At 49.9% G+C, this 13,174-nt stretch overlaps 5 protein-coding genes across 6 annotated transcripts; 2 read left to right on the top strand and 3 right to left on the bottom strand.

The window, feature by feature from the left end:
- Nucleotides 1–709: 709 nt before the first annotated feature.
- Nucleotides 710–1,655, bottom strand: LOC9659455 (protein RRNAD1). The gene is made up of 6 exons (XM_024664585.1): nt 1,569–1,655; nt 1,416–1,511; nt 1,263–1,346; nt 1,154–1,219; nt 1,014–1,094; nt 710–958 (listed from the first exon to the last, which is right to left on the bottom strand). Exons 2-6 carry the CDS (start codon nt 1,452–1,454, stop codon nt 860–862), a joined length of 369 nt encoding a protein of 122 aa, XP_024520353.1. The 5' UTR covers nt 1,455–1,511; nt 1,569–1,655; the 3' UTR covers nt 710–859.
- Nucleotides 1,656–2,131: 476 nt separating this feature from the next.
- On the top strand, nt 2,132–3,850 carry LOC9659454 ((+)-larreatricin hydroxylase, chloroplastic). The gene is made up of 2 exons (XM_002990832.2): nt 2,132–2,976; nt 3,031–3,850. Exons 1-2 carry the CDS (start codon nt 2,132–2,134, stop codon nt 3,848–3,850), a joined length of 1,665 nt encoding a protein of 554 aa, XP_002990878.2.
- A 935-nt stretch (nt 3,851–4,785) lies between these two features.
- Nucleotides 4,786–6,183, top strand: LOC9659129 ((+)-larreatricin hydroxylase, chloroplastic). The gene has a single exon (XM_024664621.1). The coding sequence runs from the start codon at nt 4,786–4,788 to the stop codon at nt 6,181–6,183; it is 1,398 nt and encodes a 465-aa protein (XP_024520389.1).
- Nucleotides 6,184–6,520: 337 nt separating this feature from the next.
- On the bottom strand, nt 6,521–9,411 carry LOC9659128 (xyloglucan 6-xylosyltransferase 2). Of its 2 annotated transcripts, none has more exons than XM_024664584.1 (4): nt 7,440–9,411; nt 7,170–7,386; nt 7,063–7,116; nt 6,521–7,012 (listed from the first exon to the last, which is right to left on the bottom strand). In XM_024664584.1, the coding sequence occupies exon 1, from the start codon at nt 9,011–9,013 to the stop codon at nt 7,700–7,702; it is 1,314 nt and encodes a 437-aa protein (XP_024520352.1). In that variant the 5' UTR covers nt 9,014–9,411; the 3' UTR covers nt 6,521–7,012; nt 7,063–7,116; nt 7,170–7,386; nt 7,440–7,699. The 2 variants fall into 2 exon arrangements, with proteins under 2 accessions (XP_024520352.1, XP_002990826.1); XM_002990780.2 differs by having other exon boundaries at nt 6,521–7,001.
- A 1,459-nt stretch (nt 9,412–10,870) lies between these two features.
- Nucleotides 10,871–13,174, bottom strand: LOC9659127. Its single transcript, XM_002990779.2, has 12 exons — nt 13,035–13,174; nt 12,737–12,868; nt 12,600–12,667; nt 12,483–12,553; nt 12,211–12,423; nt 11,990–12,153; nt 11,867–11,922; nt 11,753–11,805; nt 11,474–11,642; nt 11,314–11,411; nt 11,103–11,260; nt 10,871–11,041 (listed from the first exon to the last, which is right to left on the bottom strand). Exons 1-11 carry the CDS (start codon nt 13,172–13,174, stop codon nt 11,156–11,158), a joined length of 1,269 nt encoding a protein of 422 aa, XP_002990825.2. The 3' UTR covers nt 10,871–11,041; nt 11,103–11,155.

Here is a 13,174-nt window from a genome sequence, read left to right as displayed (position 1 = left end):
TTCTAACTCCATTTTATTACCTCATACACAACTAATTTATTCATCAATTATTGATTTTGTCTACCCTTCAGTACTTCATATTTCAAACCGTTATATTGCAGCCAATTGAGTCATACTTACCCCACTTAATGATGATACATTTGCAATCAACAACACTATTGTCTCTAGATTACAAGGTGATACATACATCTACAAAAGCATTGATTTTGTTGACATTGAACATCCTGAAAATTTTCCGACAGAATTTTTAAATTCTATCACACCTTCTAGTCTCCCACCACATAAACTCTCTCTCAAACAAGGTGTTATTTTTATCTAAGAAATATGTTTCCATCAATAGGACTATGCAACGGCACACATCTCATCCTGAAAAATGCACTACCAAATGTTTTAGGTTGTGAAATTGTGATGGGGCAATTTAAAGGGACACGAGTTTTTATCCCACATATCACACTAATACTATCAAATACAAAATGTCCAAACAACAATTTCTAATTTGCTTGGGTTACTGCTTAACAATTTCCAAATGCCAAGGACAGACATTTGACCGAGTTAAAGTTTACTTGCCCCACTCAGTTTTCACTCATGGGCAACTTTATGTGGCTTTATCAAAATGCACATCACCACATGGACTTGGAATTAAAATTCAAAACACCACATGCCAAAGCCACCTCCTTCCTCAAAATCCTTCTGTTTTTACAATTAACACTATCTATAAAAAGGTTTTATATTGAACCTCTTTGTAAACCACCCAGCATTTGCTGGGCAAGTACTCATGTCTAGATAAGAAAAACCGGTTGACAAGAATGGCACCAACTCAAGCTTACCGGAGCGAGAAGCGTAGTATCTTTGGATCCAGTCAGCGCGTTTGTTTGTCACGGTTGTGTTTGTGCACCGAGCAATCTACTGCGACTACTGGAAGTTTGTGGTGGAACGCCAAGACTTGCGCAAGATACCCCTAGGAAGAAACAAAATGCCCGTGAATGATACACCGGAGAATGATGGATGTTTACCTGGTCAGCACCGACGTCCACGATTTCTGTAGCGTTGACAACGCGAGAGATGTTTACTATCAACGAAGAAAGTCTTTCAATCTGGAAAGAATCTAAACGCGAGTCTTCTCAAAGACGATCGATGGAGAGGAGTGACATACCTCGTGGAGTTTTTTGGCGTTCACGCCCTGCGTTATAACACTTGGAAGCGATCCGCCTGAGAGAAGCTAAGAAACGTTGTGAATGACAAGGTTTTGTGAAGGGAAATACCTTTGAGGTCTCCATCAGCTCTCGAGAAAGAGAGAGCGAGCGCACGTCTGCAAGAAAATCCTGGAGCGTCTTGGGCCAGCAATCCTAAAGCCACAATTCCTTGCCATCCATTAATGCGCGAGAAACAAAGAATCGAGAGTCTCTCTCTCTCACCTTGGAAATATGCGATGGAAGGAGAAGAAGATCCTCCATCGACGCACTCCTCAGCGCCAGGAGCCATTGCGTGTCCAGAATCTCCCACAAACGCCCCTGCATTGGCATAAATTTCTAAGCTCGCAAATGGGAAAGTCGCGCAATGCGCCATACCTGGAAGAATTCCACGACGTGCGCTCTCCACAGGCGCTCGTGGCGACGCAGAAATGCACTATCCTCTCTTCCTCCCACTCCATAAGCTCAAAAACCCTAAAATCAGGCTTTAAAAAATTTCATATTGTTTTAGTATAAGCAAGGGGGATTGTTTGTTTTGTCTCTTGAAGCAATGCCTAAAAGATCAAACTTTACATGTTCTTTTGCAGCAATTCGAATTCTCATATTTCTCATAAACGTTGGCGTTTCATGCTTCCAATGCCGTACGTGTGACTGACAACTGAGAACCAGATCACATAAGATGGACACCGGAAGAAGGTGGCGGGCCGAAGACGTGCACGCCATTGAAGCAAGAAGGTTCCATGCAACTTTCCTAAACCGGATGAATGAATCGATCAGGTCCATAGTAATGCTGCGGAGCCAGCAAAGTCATCCAAGCTTGGGTATGAGTTGCAACGTCCACATTAGACACGAGAGCCATGCAAGAGCGCCCCTTTAAAAGCAAGTATCAACTGCTGTGTGTTGTATAGCTGCCCCCTTTGACAATGTATTCGCTACCGAGCATGTCTGGGATGGTGGCACTGTCTATCGATCGCCTCGAGCTCCAGCGCCCGTCCCGCACGCGTCTGCTCAAGATCGCCGCCAACGCCAGGAAAGAAGCCAATGCATGTAACTCTAACTCCTCCCCTGTGACGCCCTCGATCGATCGCCGCGAGCTCCTGGCCGGGGCCATTGCCGGTGGTGCGTCTCTCGCCTCATCAGTGGACAGCCACGCGCTGGCGGATCCGATCGGACTGCCCTCGTTCAAGCACTGCCACCGCGCCACCATCAGCGACGACATCAACCGGCGGTGCTGCCCCCCACAGCCCAAGCGCGCCACCATCGACTTCAAGCCCGACTCAGGCCCGATGCGCGTCCGCCCCGCTGCCCACCTCGTCGACAAGGACTACATCGCCAAGTACAACGAGGCCTACGCCAAGATGCGCGCCCTCAGCCGGGGCGACCCGCGCAGCTTACGTCATCAGGCCAAAGTCCACTGCGCCTACTGCAACTATGGCTACCGCCAGGAGGGCGCCCCAAAGCAGACGCTCCAGATCCACTTCAACTGGCTCTTCCTGCCGTGGCACCGCTGGTATCTCTACTTCGGGGATCCTGGTTTTGCGCTCCCATTCTGGAGCTGGGACCAGGAGGGCGGGAGGTACATCCCAGACATGTTTCGCCGCGAGACCGCCCTCTACGACGCAAAGCGCAACACGAGTCACTATGAGCCCACACGGGTGGATCTCATCTACTCGCTCGGCTCTGATAAGAAGAGCGACGAGCAGATCCGCGAGGACAAACTCTCAGTCATGTACAACAACGTCGCAAAGGTGAAGCAGCCGGACGCGTTCTTTGGCTACCCCCTCAGGTACGTGCATTCCCATGCATGCGCTCCATTTTAGCAGCCATATATACTTTGCAGGAAAGGCAGCAGCAGCATAAATGGCCCAGGGGGCGTGGAGAGGGCGCCACATAATGCTGTGCACATATTTTGCGGCAGCCCCGACGAGCACAATAACGAGGACATGGGCAACTTCTACTCGGCCGGTAGAGACCCTCTCTTCTACTGCCACCACGGTAACGTCGATCGGATGTGGGACGTGTGGAGGTCTCTGGGAAACAAGGACTTCACAGACCCGGACTACCTCAACACCAAGTTCCTCTTCTTTGACGAGAACCAAGATCTCGTTCGCGTCAAGGTGAAAGATTCCCTCAACAACGAGAAGATGCTCAAGTACAAGTACCAGGCGATGCCTGACGACAAGAGCTGGACCGCCTACGAGCCCAAGCCACTGAAACAGACGCCCTGGAGTGGATCGTCGTATGAGTATCGGCTGGTGAAAGCATCAGCTGAGAACCCTGAGGCCTTGAAAGTTGAAGCGGAGCCGGTGACGATCACGGTGGATCAGCCCAAAGGCAGCGCTTGTGACGAGATCCTGGTGCTGGAGGACATGGAGATTGACATGCGATCCGCCATCAGCTTCAACGCGTTCATCAACCTGCCCGAGGCCAACAAGAACACGCGCGTCAGCTGTGCCGAGTACGTGGGCACTTATTCCAACGTTCCCCACTTCATGTCCGACATCGGTAAGGGGCACACCGAGATCGTGAACGCCACCTTCTCTATCAAGGCTAATGTCGAGATCTTGGGCCTAAAGTCAGCGGACAAGCTCGTTGTGACGCTGGTGCCGAGGGGAGACGGTAGCTTGACATTCAGGGGGGCTTCCATTCAGTATGCTTGATTTCGACTTCTTTCTTGTGATTAATAAATAGCAAGTTGCTGCGTAGGTTCTTCTGAAAGTTCCTATAGTATTTTTAACGGTTCCACAAAAACAAATCAAAAGATGAACAAAAGGTTCTTTGAACCAAAATGTTTATATTGATTTATAGATTCTCTCGATAAAACTTAGATATTGGACTTTGAGGTCTCCTCCAGCTCTCGAGAAAAACGTGCATCTCCAAATTCTGGAGCGTCTTGGGCCAGCAATCCTAAAGCCTTCCATCCCAACCGTCAATGCACAAGAAACAAAGGATCGAAGGGACCCTCATATGTGATAGAAGAAATCCTCCATTGACAAATTCCTCAGTGCCAGCAGCCATTATCAAATATCATTTTAAGTGACTAAGTGATGTTAATCAAGTTGGACACTTGTAGTGTCCCACTTGACTAACAATGATACTTAATAATTGGTTTATTAAATTCAATCAGCATAAAAATCCGGAAGTGTTCACATTAGACACGAGAGCCATGCAATAGCGCCCCTATAAACGCCAGTATCAACTGCTATGTGTTGTATAGCTGCCTCCTTTGACAATGTATTCGCTACCGAGCATGTCTGGGATGGTGGCACTGTCGATCGATCGCCTCGAGCTCCAGCGCCCGTCCCGCACGCGTCCGCTCAAGATCGCCGCCAACGCCAGGAAAGAAGCCAATGCGTGTAACTCTAACTCCTCCCCTGTGACGCCCTCGATCGATCGCCGCGAGCTCCTGGCCGGGGCCATTGCCGGTGGTGCGTCTCTCGCCTCATCAGTGGACAGCCACGCGCTGGCGGATCCGATAGGACTGCCCTCGTTCAAGCACTGCCACTTCCCCAGCGTCGGCGACGACATCATCCGGGTGTGCTGCCCCCCAAAGCCCAAGCGCGCCACCATCGATTTCAAGCCCGACTCAGGCCAGATGCGCGTCCGCCCCGCCGCCCACCTCGTCGACAAGGACTACATCGCCAAGTACAACGAGGCCTACGCCAAGATGCGCGCCCTCGCCCCGGACGACCCGCGCAGCTTACGTCAGCAGGCCAACGTCCACTGCGCCTACTGCAGCTATGGCTACCGCCAGGAGGGCGCCCCAAAGCAGACGCTCCAGATCCACTTCAACTGGCTCTTCCTGCCGTGGCATCGCTGGTATCTCTACTTCCACGAGAAGATCTTGGGGAGCCTGATCGGGGATCCTAGTTTTGCTCTCCCATTCTGGAGCTGGGACCAGGAAGGCGGGAGGTACATCCCAGACATGTTTCGCCGCGAGACCGCCCTCTGCGACGCAAAGCGCAACACGAGTCACTATGAGCCCACACGGGTGGACCTCATCTACTCGCCCGGCTCTGATGACAAGAGCGACGAGCAGATCCGCGAGGACAACCTCTCAATCATGTACAACAACGTCGCAAAGGTGAAGCAGCCGGACGCGTTCTTTGGCCACCCCATCAGGTACGTCCATTCCCATGCGCTTCCATATATACTTGCAGCCATATATACTTGCAGGAAAGGCAGCGGCAGCAAGAATGGCCCAGGGGGCGTGGAGAGGGCGCCACATAATGCTGTGCACATATTTGGCGGCAGCCCCTACCAGCCGAATTTCGAGGACATGGGCAACTTCTACTCGGCCGGTAGAGACCCTCTCTTCTACAGCCACCACGGTAACGTCGATCGGATGTGGGACGTGTGGAGGTCTCTGGGAAACAAGGACTTCACAGACTCGGACTACCTCAACACCGAGTTCCTCTTCTTTGACGAGAACCAAGATCTCGTTCGCGTCAAGGTGAAAGATTCCCTCAACAGCGAGAAGATGCTCAAGTACAAGTACCAGGCGATGCCTGACGACAAGAGCTGGACCGCCTACGAGCCCAAGCCACTGAAACAGACGCCCTGGAGTGGATCGTCGTATGAGTATCGGCTGGTGAAAGCATCAGCTGAGAACCCCAAGGCCTTGGAAGTTGGGGTGGAGCCGGTGACGATCACGGTGGATCAGCCCAAAGGCAGCGCTTGTGACGAGATCCTGGTGCTGGAGGGCATGGAGATTAACATGCAATCCCCCATCAGCTTCAACGCGTTCATCAACCTGCCCGAGGCCAACAAGAACACGCGCGTCAGCTGTGCCGAGTACGTGGGCACTTATTCCAACGTCCCCCACTTCATGCTCGGGATCGGTGAGCACACCGAGACCGTGAACACCACCTTCTCTATCAAGGCTAATGTCGAGATCCTGGGCCTAAAGTCAGCGGACAAGCTCGTTGTGACGCTGGTGCCGAGGGGACAGGGTACCTTCACATTGAAGGGGGCTTCCATTCAGTATGCTTGATTTCGACTTCTTTCTTGTGATTAATAAATAGCAAGTAAGTAGGTTCTTATCCCTATAGTATTTTTAAGGATTCGACAAAAACAAATCAAAAGATGAATAAAAGGTTCTTTAAACCAAAATGTTTATATTGATGTATAGAATCTCTCGATAAAACTTAGATATTCAAACTGGGTTTGGAACACTAAATCCCGAGCGGTATTTTTGCTAATATAAAACTTCAGGAAGTAGAAGCTCCTTAATCTTCCCCAGATACACCATCGAGTCCACGAGAAGTCACACAATCATATAGATAGGAAGAGCAATAGGTTTTCTTCTTGACTTCGGAGCTGAAAAAGAATAAAAAAAGGCCAAGCATTTTTAAAAAATTCCACTTCCAACGAAGGAACAAAATAACGGCATTGAGATTGTATCACAAGATCACGTCCAGCTCCACCGAGACGCAAGTTCAATCTCTTCATGCCTCTGCTCAAAGGGAAGCCACACTTGCTCGCACCGTCGTCGTTCTCGGATAACAAATTGTAGCAACACCAAACAGAGATCACCGCCGTGACGTCCTGGCGATTTACAGAGGTCCTGCCCCAGTGTTTCAAGAACTTACGCTCCTCACCTCAACATGTTCGCCGAGAGATCTCCACAGGCATGCAGTTCGAGTGCTGTCCATGGCTACGTTGCTCGCGAATTCTAATGGACGACAAGAATGCGTCCAGCTACACGTCCTCGTCGCCGAGAAAGGTTGCGGTTTTGTGTGGCACGATGCTTTGAAACGGTTGACAAGAATGGCTAGTATCATTTACTACCAACGAAGAAAGTCCTTCAATCTGGAAAGAATCTAACGCGAGTCTTCTCAAAAACGATCGATGGATCGAAGGAGATGCATACCTCATGGTTTCCTGGCGTTCACGCCCTGCGTTATAACACTTGGAAGCGATCCACCTGAGAGAAGCTAAGAAACATTGTCAATGACAAGGTTTTGCGAAAAGAATTACCTTTGAGCTCTCCTTCACCTCTCGAGAAAAAGAGAGCGAGCAAATCCTGGAGCGTCTTGGGCCAGCAATCCTAAGGCCTTCCATCCCAACCGTCAATGCACGAGAAACAAAGGATCGAAGGGACTCTCATATGCGATGGAAGGAGAAGAAGATCCTTCATTGACAAATTCCTCAGTGCCAGGAGCCATTGCGTGTCCAAAACCTCCCACAAACGTCCCTGCATTGACATTTCCAAGCTCGCGAAAGAGAAAATCGCGCAATGCGCCATACCCGGAAGAAGTCCAGGATCGCCACTAGCGCCATCGCTCCATAGCTCAAGAACCCTAAAATCAGCGCTTTAAAAACTTTTCATCAAAACCAGGCCTTTATCTTACAATGTCTAGATAAGAAAAACTATGTAAAGGCAATGATCATCCGATACGATAGATCGAGCGAGCATCAAAACAATCTATCAACTTCCATCACGACAAGACAAATGGGTTGCTCCAACCTTTTGGGAAGAACTCGAAAAAACAAAAAAAACCTCATAGCTAGGAGGAAGAAACTCGCGATATCGATGGTAGATCATCCAGGGGCCTGGCGGTGTCATTCCTCGTCCTCTTCACCCTCGCGCTCTCCAGCCGCCGGTGCTGGAATCCATAGCCACCCAAGATCTGATTATCCCCGAAGTTAAACGCCCTCTCCATCTCCCGCAAGCACTGCTCCACCGGGTAATCGCCATAGCTCCCGCACGGCTTGCACCCCACGAAGTGCGTCACCAGCGGCCAGCGATCGTCCCCAAGCCCCGGATGATTCTTCGCGATCATCTCCTCGTACTTGTCCACCAGGATCGCCCAGTAGCCATGGAGGTAGTACGAGCTCTCCAAGAACACGCCATCGCCCCACTTGGATCGCTGCGTCGCTAGGAGGTAGACGAGCGCGGACTGATCGTCAGCTTCGAATTCCGGGCGCCCCACGAGCTCGCGCGTGAGGATCTTGCCGGCGTCCTCGCGGATCTTTCCCTTTGGTCCCATCGGCGCCCACGCATCGAGAAGATCCAGCGACCACTGGCAATTGCGGAGGAGGAAGCTCCCGGTGTTGAGCCCGATCCAGTTCTTCTTCGCGTAGACGAGCTCGTCCCATCCGTGGAGGATCATGTTGTGATTCGCGTACTTGTCCAGCGGGATCGCGAAGCTCATGTCCGTGAACATGGCGTCGCTGTCCATCCACCATAGCCACTCCACGTCCGGGTGGGAGAGGAGGAGATTCCGGAGAAGTGGGAGCTTGGCCCAGTAGCCCGCCATCTCGGAATCGAGGTGCGCCATGTTGTAGAAGATCTCGATGCCGTGGATCCGGCAGTAGTCGATCTTGTTCTTGAGAGATTTGAGGAGGTAGTGATCGCCCACTGGGTTGTCGCAGGGATTGGGCTGGGAGCCAGTGACGAGGAGGATCTTGCTAGTGGCGGCGGCGCCGCCAGCCCTGTTCTTGAGGAGCCACTGGGATCGCTGCTCGTTCCAGTCGGAGATCTTGGGACCCAGAGAGTAGGGCGATGATCCTGCGCTTCTCTCCTCCTCCTCCTCCCTCTCCTCGCGATCGCCTGGGGCTTTCTTTCGCGATTCGTGCGCCTCTGCCAGGACTCTGCTCGCGGCCTCCTTGTGGCGCCGCGGCAGATGCTCGCGGATCTCTCGCAAATCCTGGGCGGGCGTCCCGAATTTGCCCGCGCCGATCGTCCCTCGCAGCACCAGGATCGTGATCATGCCACACATGACCATGAGCTTGACGTTGTGGAACGTTCGCTGGAGGCGCCGGATCTTGGTGGGCGAGAGAATCGGCGGAGAAGAGAAGGAGCGCGATATAGATCTCATCCTTCCGCCTGGATTCTTCCTCTCCTTTCAATGTGCTTCCAATGCGCGCGATCCTTCCAATCCTACACCCACACAACAATGTAGCTTCCTCTTCTCCTTGTTCTACCCGGATCCATCGCGGCCTCGCCCTTCCACCGATCGATCCCTAAAAAGAGAAGAGCTTTCTCCTCGCGGAGGAGCTCTTCGCTGCCAAATCCATGAATGCGCGGTTGAGCGCCAGCATTCTAACACGAGATTCCAAACAAATGCAGTCGGTGGAATCGATTGATTGCGAGCTGAGCTTCCTCTTCTTACAGATTCCTTGCCAGGATCTTAACGAAAGGAAGAAAGAGAAATTTTTTCTCTTCTTCTTGCCGTGTCTCCTCTCTCTCACCTCTCGCTTCTTAAACACCCTAAAAAACCAGCGTCCAACGTGGCACTAGTCTTTGCTGGCAGTGCATGCCAGGTGCGCTTTTCTCACTGGCCCTGTGGCGCGCGACGTTGCCACGTTGTTGCGTCTCGGACGTTTCTACCCGTTGATTTAAGCAGCCGTTTCATCCGCGGTGAAAAGTGAAAAGAAAATGTGGAAAGTTACCGCGGCACCGACAGCTTTGCACTGTACGGCATTGGTACGTTTGAGTGTTAAGTACGGAACGATGATTTTTTTTTCTTTGGAAGATTCATAACCGGATCCAATTCTTTGCAGCGTTTTGGAAGTGGGAAATTTTTGCAGCGGTGCCTCAAGTCTGTGACGCGTCGATCCAAAGTCTTCACATGGAATGCACGCACCAGATCCGTTTCTTAGGCCAGTTTTCTTTGACTGCCAAGTAAAAAAGGAGAAAAAAGACTAAAGGAAGAAAGAAACAACAATCTTCGCTTTAATGCCCTCCACTCCACCACCAGCATTGAAGCAGCAGCAAAATACTGGCGCTCCCTTTGGATTGTTTTTCTTAGAACCTAGAGACTCTAACTTGAGAAAAGTCTTGAGTTTTTCGGTGTTATCACCAATCTTACATGAGACATGAGACTTGTCAAAGACGCGCTGGAGACGGAAGCAAAGCTCACCGCCGCGATTGTGGCCACGATTTCTCGGAATTTCGAATGACAGCTTCAACTTCACGGCTGTAATGCATAAGATGAGAAAAACGATTCGCTTTCGTCGTTTACATACGTAGAGCTACGTAGAGTTCGAAAGAATCAAGAAGAAGTAAACCGCAAGCGTCGGCAAAGACACGGGCTATACGCGCAAAATGCCTCACAGCTTTGTGCACCAAACGCTAAAAAAAAAAAAGCAGCAGCTTTTGTCTTTTCACAAACTTACCATGCAACCACCGCTGGTTTTCAGGAACTTTGAACTCAAGGAACACCTTCGAAACAGACTAGAGAGACATTTGAAGACAGAAAAGGCGGCCTGAGAAATCTACAGCCTTTTTGCTGTCTCCTCCGAACATGTTTGCAAGAAACCTGATGAAAGCAAATGGAGAGCACAAGGCCAAAGCGAGTTGTTGCCAAAGAAAGAGGCCTCAGAGAAAAGCTAGACACAGTCAACCACCGCAAATTGCATTGAACTCCCTCCTCCATTCTAATAAAAAAGCGACACTTTCTGTGTCACGCATGTATGGGCCTAAATATTCTGTCTCTAGATCTTGAATTTCCATGCATGTGGCATTCAACAGCAAGCCTCTTTACAAGTTTTCTCCAGCAATCCAAAAGTGACAAACAGCATGGAATATTAGGATAAGATAGTGAAGTTCAGAACCGGATCATACAAACTATAGGCAACAGATCACTGCAGGTTTGTAGTTTTTGGAAAACGTACCAAAGATTCAATCCTCCTGGTTCTCACATGTTCCTGTTCTTTGTTTAAACGACCTTTGATCACATGAAAACGAAAGATTTGGTATCAGATGTATCAGATATCACAATTGCAAGAACATTGGTGGGCGCTTCCACCTTCCAGCATTTTGCTATTCCATGAAAATTTCACACCCGCCTGAAATGGAATAGCCTTTTTCTTGCCTGTATATTTGTAGCTCAGGTAACCATGACCTGTTGCACTCTTACACAAGCCACAAGTTAGAACCACAAGTTAGATTCAAAGCCTCCTCACCTCAATCGCCACTCGCATTCACAAGTAGCCGCTTTCGAAACGCACAAATTCATTCAGAGATTCGCCTCCAGGAACGCACCGTGTTCTTGCTGTTTTAGCGTGTCTGCCACATGAGAAACAACGCCCGCTCCCTCGTAATGCAACCATTCCTGCTTAACCTGTCCAAGATCACATCATAAGGCATAAACTACGCACAGACTTGGCTGCTTACATGGATGTTGTTGTGCGCGAAAAACGGCCATATCGCAGAATGGAAGCTCACGTCAACCTTCTGCCAGCTGACTTGTTGCAAGCCTCTTACCATCTCCTCTGTTCTTTCCGATTACCAAAACAGAGTCAGTAGATAAAAAAGACAGAGAAGTCGGGATCACCTTCAAGTATGTCGTGGTATTCCTTAGCTTCTTTGCTGCTCGGCTGTTTCTGTGCCGCTTCTTTCGCTCCGGCGGTGTTGTCCTCGAAAGAAGGCCCGTCACTCTGAATTGCTGGACAATACCTGACGTTCACCACGTGTTTGTATCCTTCGAGCGATTTGCGAGGAGGCTGATAAAAAAGAAAAACATCAAGTTAAAGTCGTAGATGCGCCCTTGAGCCCTGACGCTTGTCTATAGATTAGTTCTTAAGCTCAAAACCACTGACCCGATTAGCATCACCTTCGAGAGCTCCGACTCCCTTCGAATGGAGGAGGTACGCCAGCCAACCATGTCTATAGCGTCATTGTCAAGGCTTTGATTGTCATATCACCGTCACGAACGACGAAAGGATACGGTCGTAGCTGACATTGGCATAAACAGCTCGTAGCTTGAAGGCTCTCAATGCAGATCTGAGAGAAGCAAAAGAGGAAAAGTTAGGACAGACAGACGTGCTCCAGCACGTAGACAATATCTCACATAAATTGTCCTTGTTCACAGTCCGTTGCCATTCGCAGGAGCAAAGGCGGATCACTGGCCTTGCCATCAGTTAAGAAAAGCTGACGTCCTGTCCTACCTACAATAAAAGGAGCGATTGGAGCGGCAATCTTCTCCAATACAGGAACACCCATAAGAAATGGCAGCTGCAAAATCACAAGGTTTGAGAAACAAAGTAAAGAACGAAGCTCAAGGCGACGAACCTGTTGCCGTCCTCGTACACCCAAATGTGGTGTGGCGAGCGTGATGAAACTAACCGGATCAAGTCCTGTGATTGACGGGTTCATCAACTTCTTCGAAGGCTGCGACGGCAAGTAAAGAATCCCAATTGCATAGCGAGCGAAAAGTCCCCCAAGTGAATGCGCTACAAACGATATTCTTTGGAGTTGAGGATGTTTTTGGACAACCTCCGAGACCTGCGTCGTCAATGTGAAGTTAATGTCCGAGAGATGGTGTGAGTGATAAACAATCAGACCTCATCGGCCAATCGCTTCCCGGCCATATCGATTCCAGTCAGAGTTTGAAGGTATGAATTTACCGAGCTCGCTGGAAAACGATGGTCTTCAGGGACAAAAGAAAACTAAAACTTTACCATGAATATAGAACTTGCTTCCAAGCCGAGCTTTCAACTCTTGCTTGAAGTACTTCCAATCGCTTGGGCTGCGGTGAACAGAAAAAGAAAAGTGATAAGAACAAGCACGGTAGAATTCATAAGAAAGTGGCTAGTACCTCGAAAGAATTCCGTGTACAAGCACCAGCAGATGGTCTGGACACTCCCGAGCTTGATTCGTTTCTTTGCTGGTGCTTGCGCTTCCGATCGCGCAGCTCTTCATTTTCCAGCGCGATCGAGAGGTGTGAGAGCTGTGGAAGAAATAACACGAAAGCGATCATTGATTAAAGCGAAAATTCCAAGAATGGAATGAATCCAAGGTGGAGAAAACAATGAATGCGTGCAGCATTAAAAAACCGTGGCAAGATCGCGATAAGAACATCCTTTACAACCCTAGATCTCTAGCAAGAAGAATACCTAGAGATCGAACAAAGGCTGAAGCGCCAGCAGGCGGCGCGCGATCCGGGAGCGCAAGCGGCGACGATCCGATTGGCCGGCGGCGGCGCCAATGCGTAGACGCTGGAAGCGGGAGAAATTTCCAAACCGAGCCCATACAT

The sequence above is a fragment of the Selaginella moellendorffii genome, unplaced genomic scaffold, assembly GCF_000143415.4.
Source record: "Selaginella moellendorffii unplaced genomic scaffold, v1.0 SELMOscaffold_112, whole genome shotgun sequence".
Lineage (NCBI taxonomy): Eukaryota > Viridiplantae > Streptophyta > Lycopodiopsida > Selaginellales > Selaginellaceae > Selaginella > Selaginella moellendorffii.
The sequence above is the reverse complement of the archived record's forward strand: the minus strand, read 5'-3'. Positions and strand labels throughout refer to the sequence as shown.

Excerpts from the sequence above, each read along its gene's own strand:
- LOC9659455 (XM_024664585.1), bottom strand. The coding sequence starts at position 1,454 with ATGGAGGATCTTCTTCTCCTTCCATCGCATATTTCCAAG. Across the intron at positions 1,347-1,415 it reads TTCCATCGCATATTTCCAAG|GATTGCTGGCCCAAGACGCT; the intron begins GTGAGAGAGAGA and ends TTGTGGCTTTAG. Across the intron at positions 1,220-1,262 it reads AGCTGATGGAGACCTCAAAG|CTTCTCTCAGGCGGATCGCT; the intron begins GTATTTCCCTTC and ends AACGTTTCTTAG.
- LOC9659454 (XM_002990832.2), top strand. The coding sequence starts at position 2,132 with ATGTCTGGGATGGTGGCACTGTCTATCGATCGCCTCGAGCTCCAGCGC. Across the intron at positions 2,977-3,030 it reads TTCTTTGGCTACCCCCTCAG|GAAAGGCAGCAGCAGCATAA; the intron begins GTACGTGCATTC and ends TATACTTTGCAG.
- LOC9659129 (XM_024664621.1), top strand. The coding sequence starts at position 4,786 with ATGCGCGTCCGCCCCGCCGCCCACCTCGTCGACAAGGACTACATCGCC.
- LOC9659128 (XM_024664584.1), bottom strand. The coding sequence starts at position 9,013 with ATGAGATCTATATCGCGCTCCTTCTCTTCTCCGCCGATTCTCTCGCCC.
- LOC9659127 (XM_002990779.2), bottom strand. The coding sequence starts at position 13,174 with ATGTATGGGCTCGGTTTGGAAATTTCTCCCGCTTCCAGCGTCTACGCA. Across the intron at positions 12,668-12,736 it reads GTACACGGAATTCTTTCGAG|CCCAAGCGATTGGAAGTACT; the intron begins GTACTAGCCACT and ends TGTTCACCGCAG. Across the intron at positions 12,424-12,482 it reads GGAAGCGATTGGCCGATGAG|GTCTCGGAGGTTGTCCAAAA; the intron begins GTCTGATTGTTT and ends TTGACGACGCAG.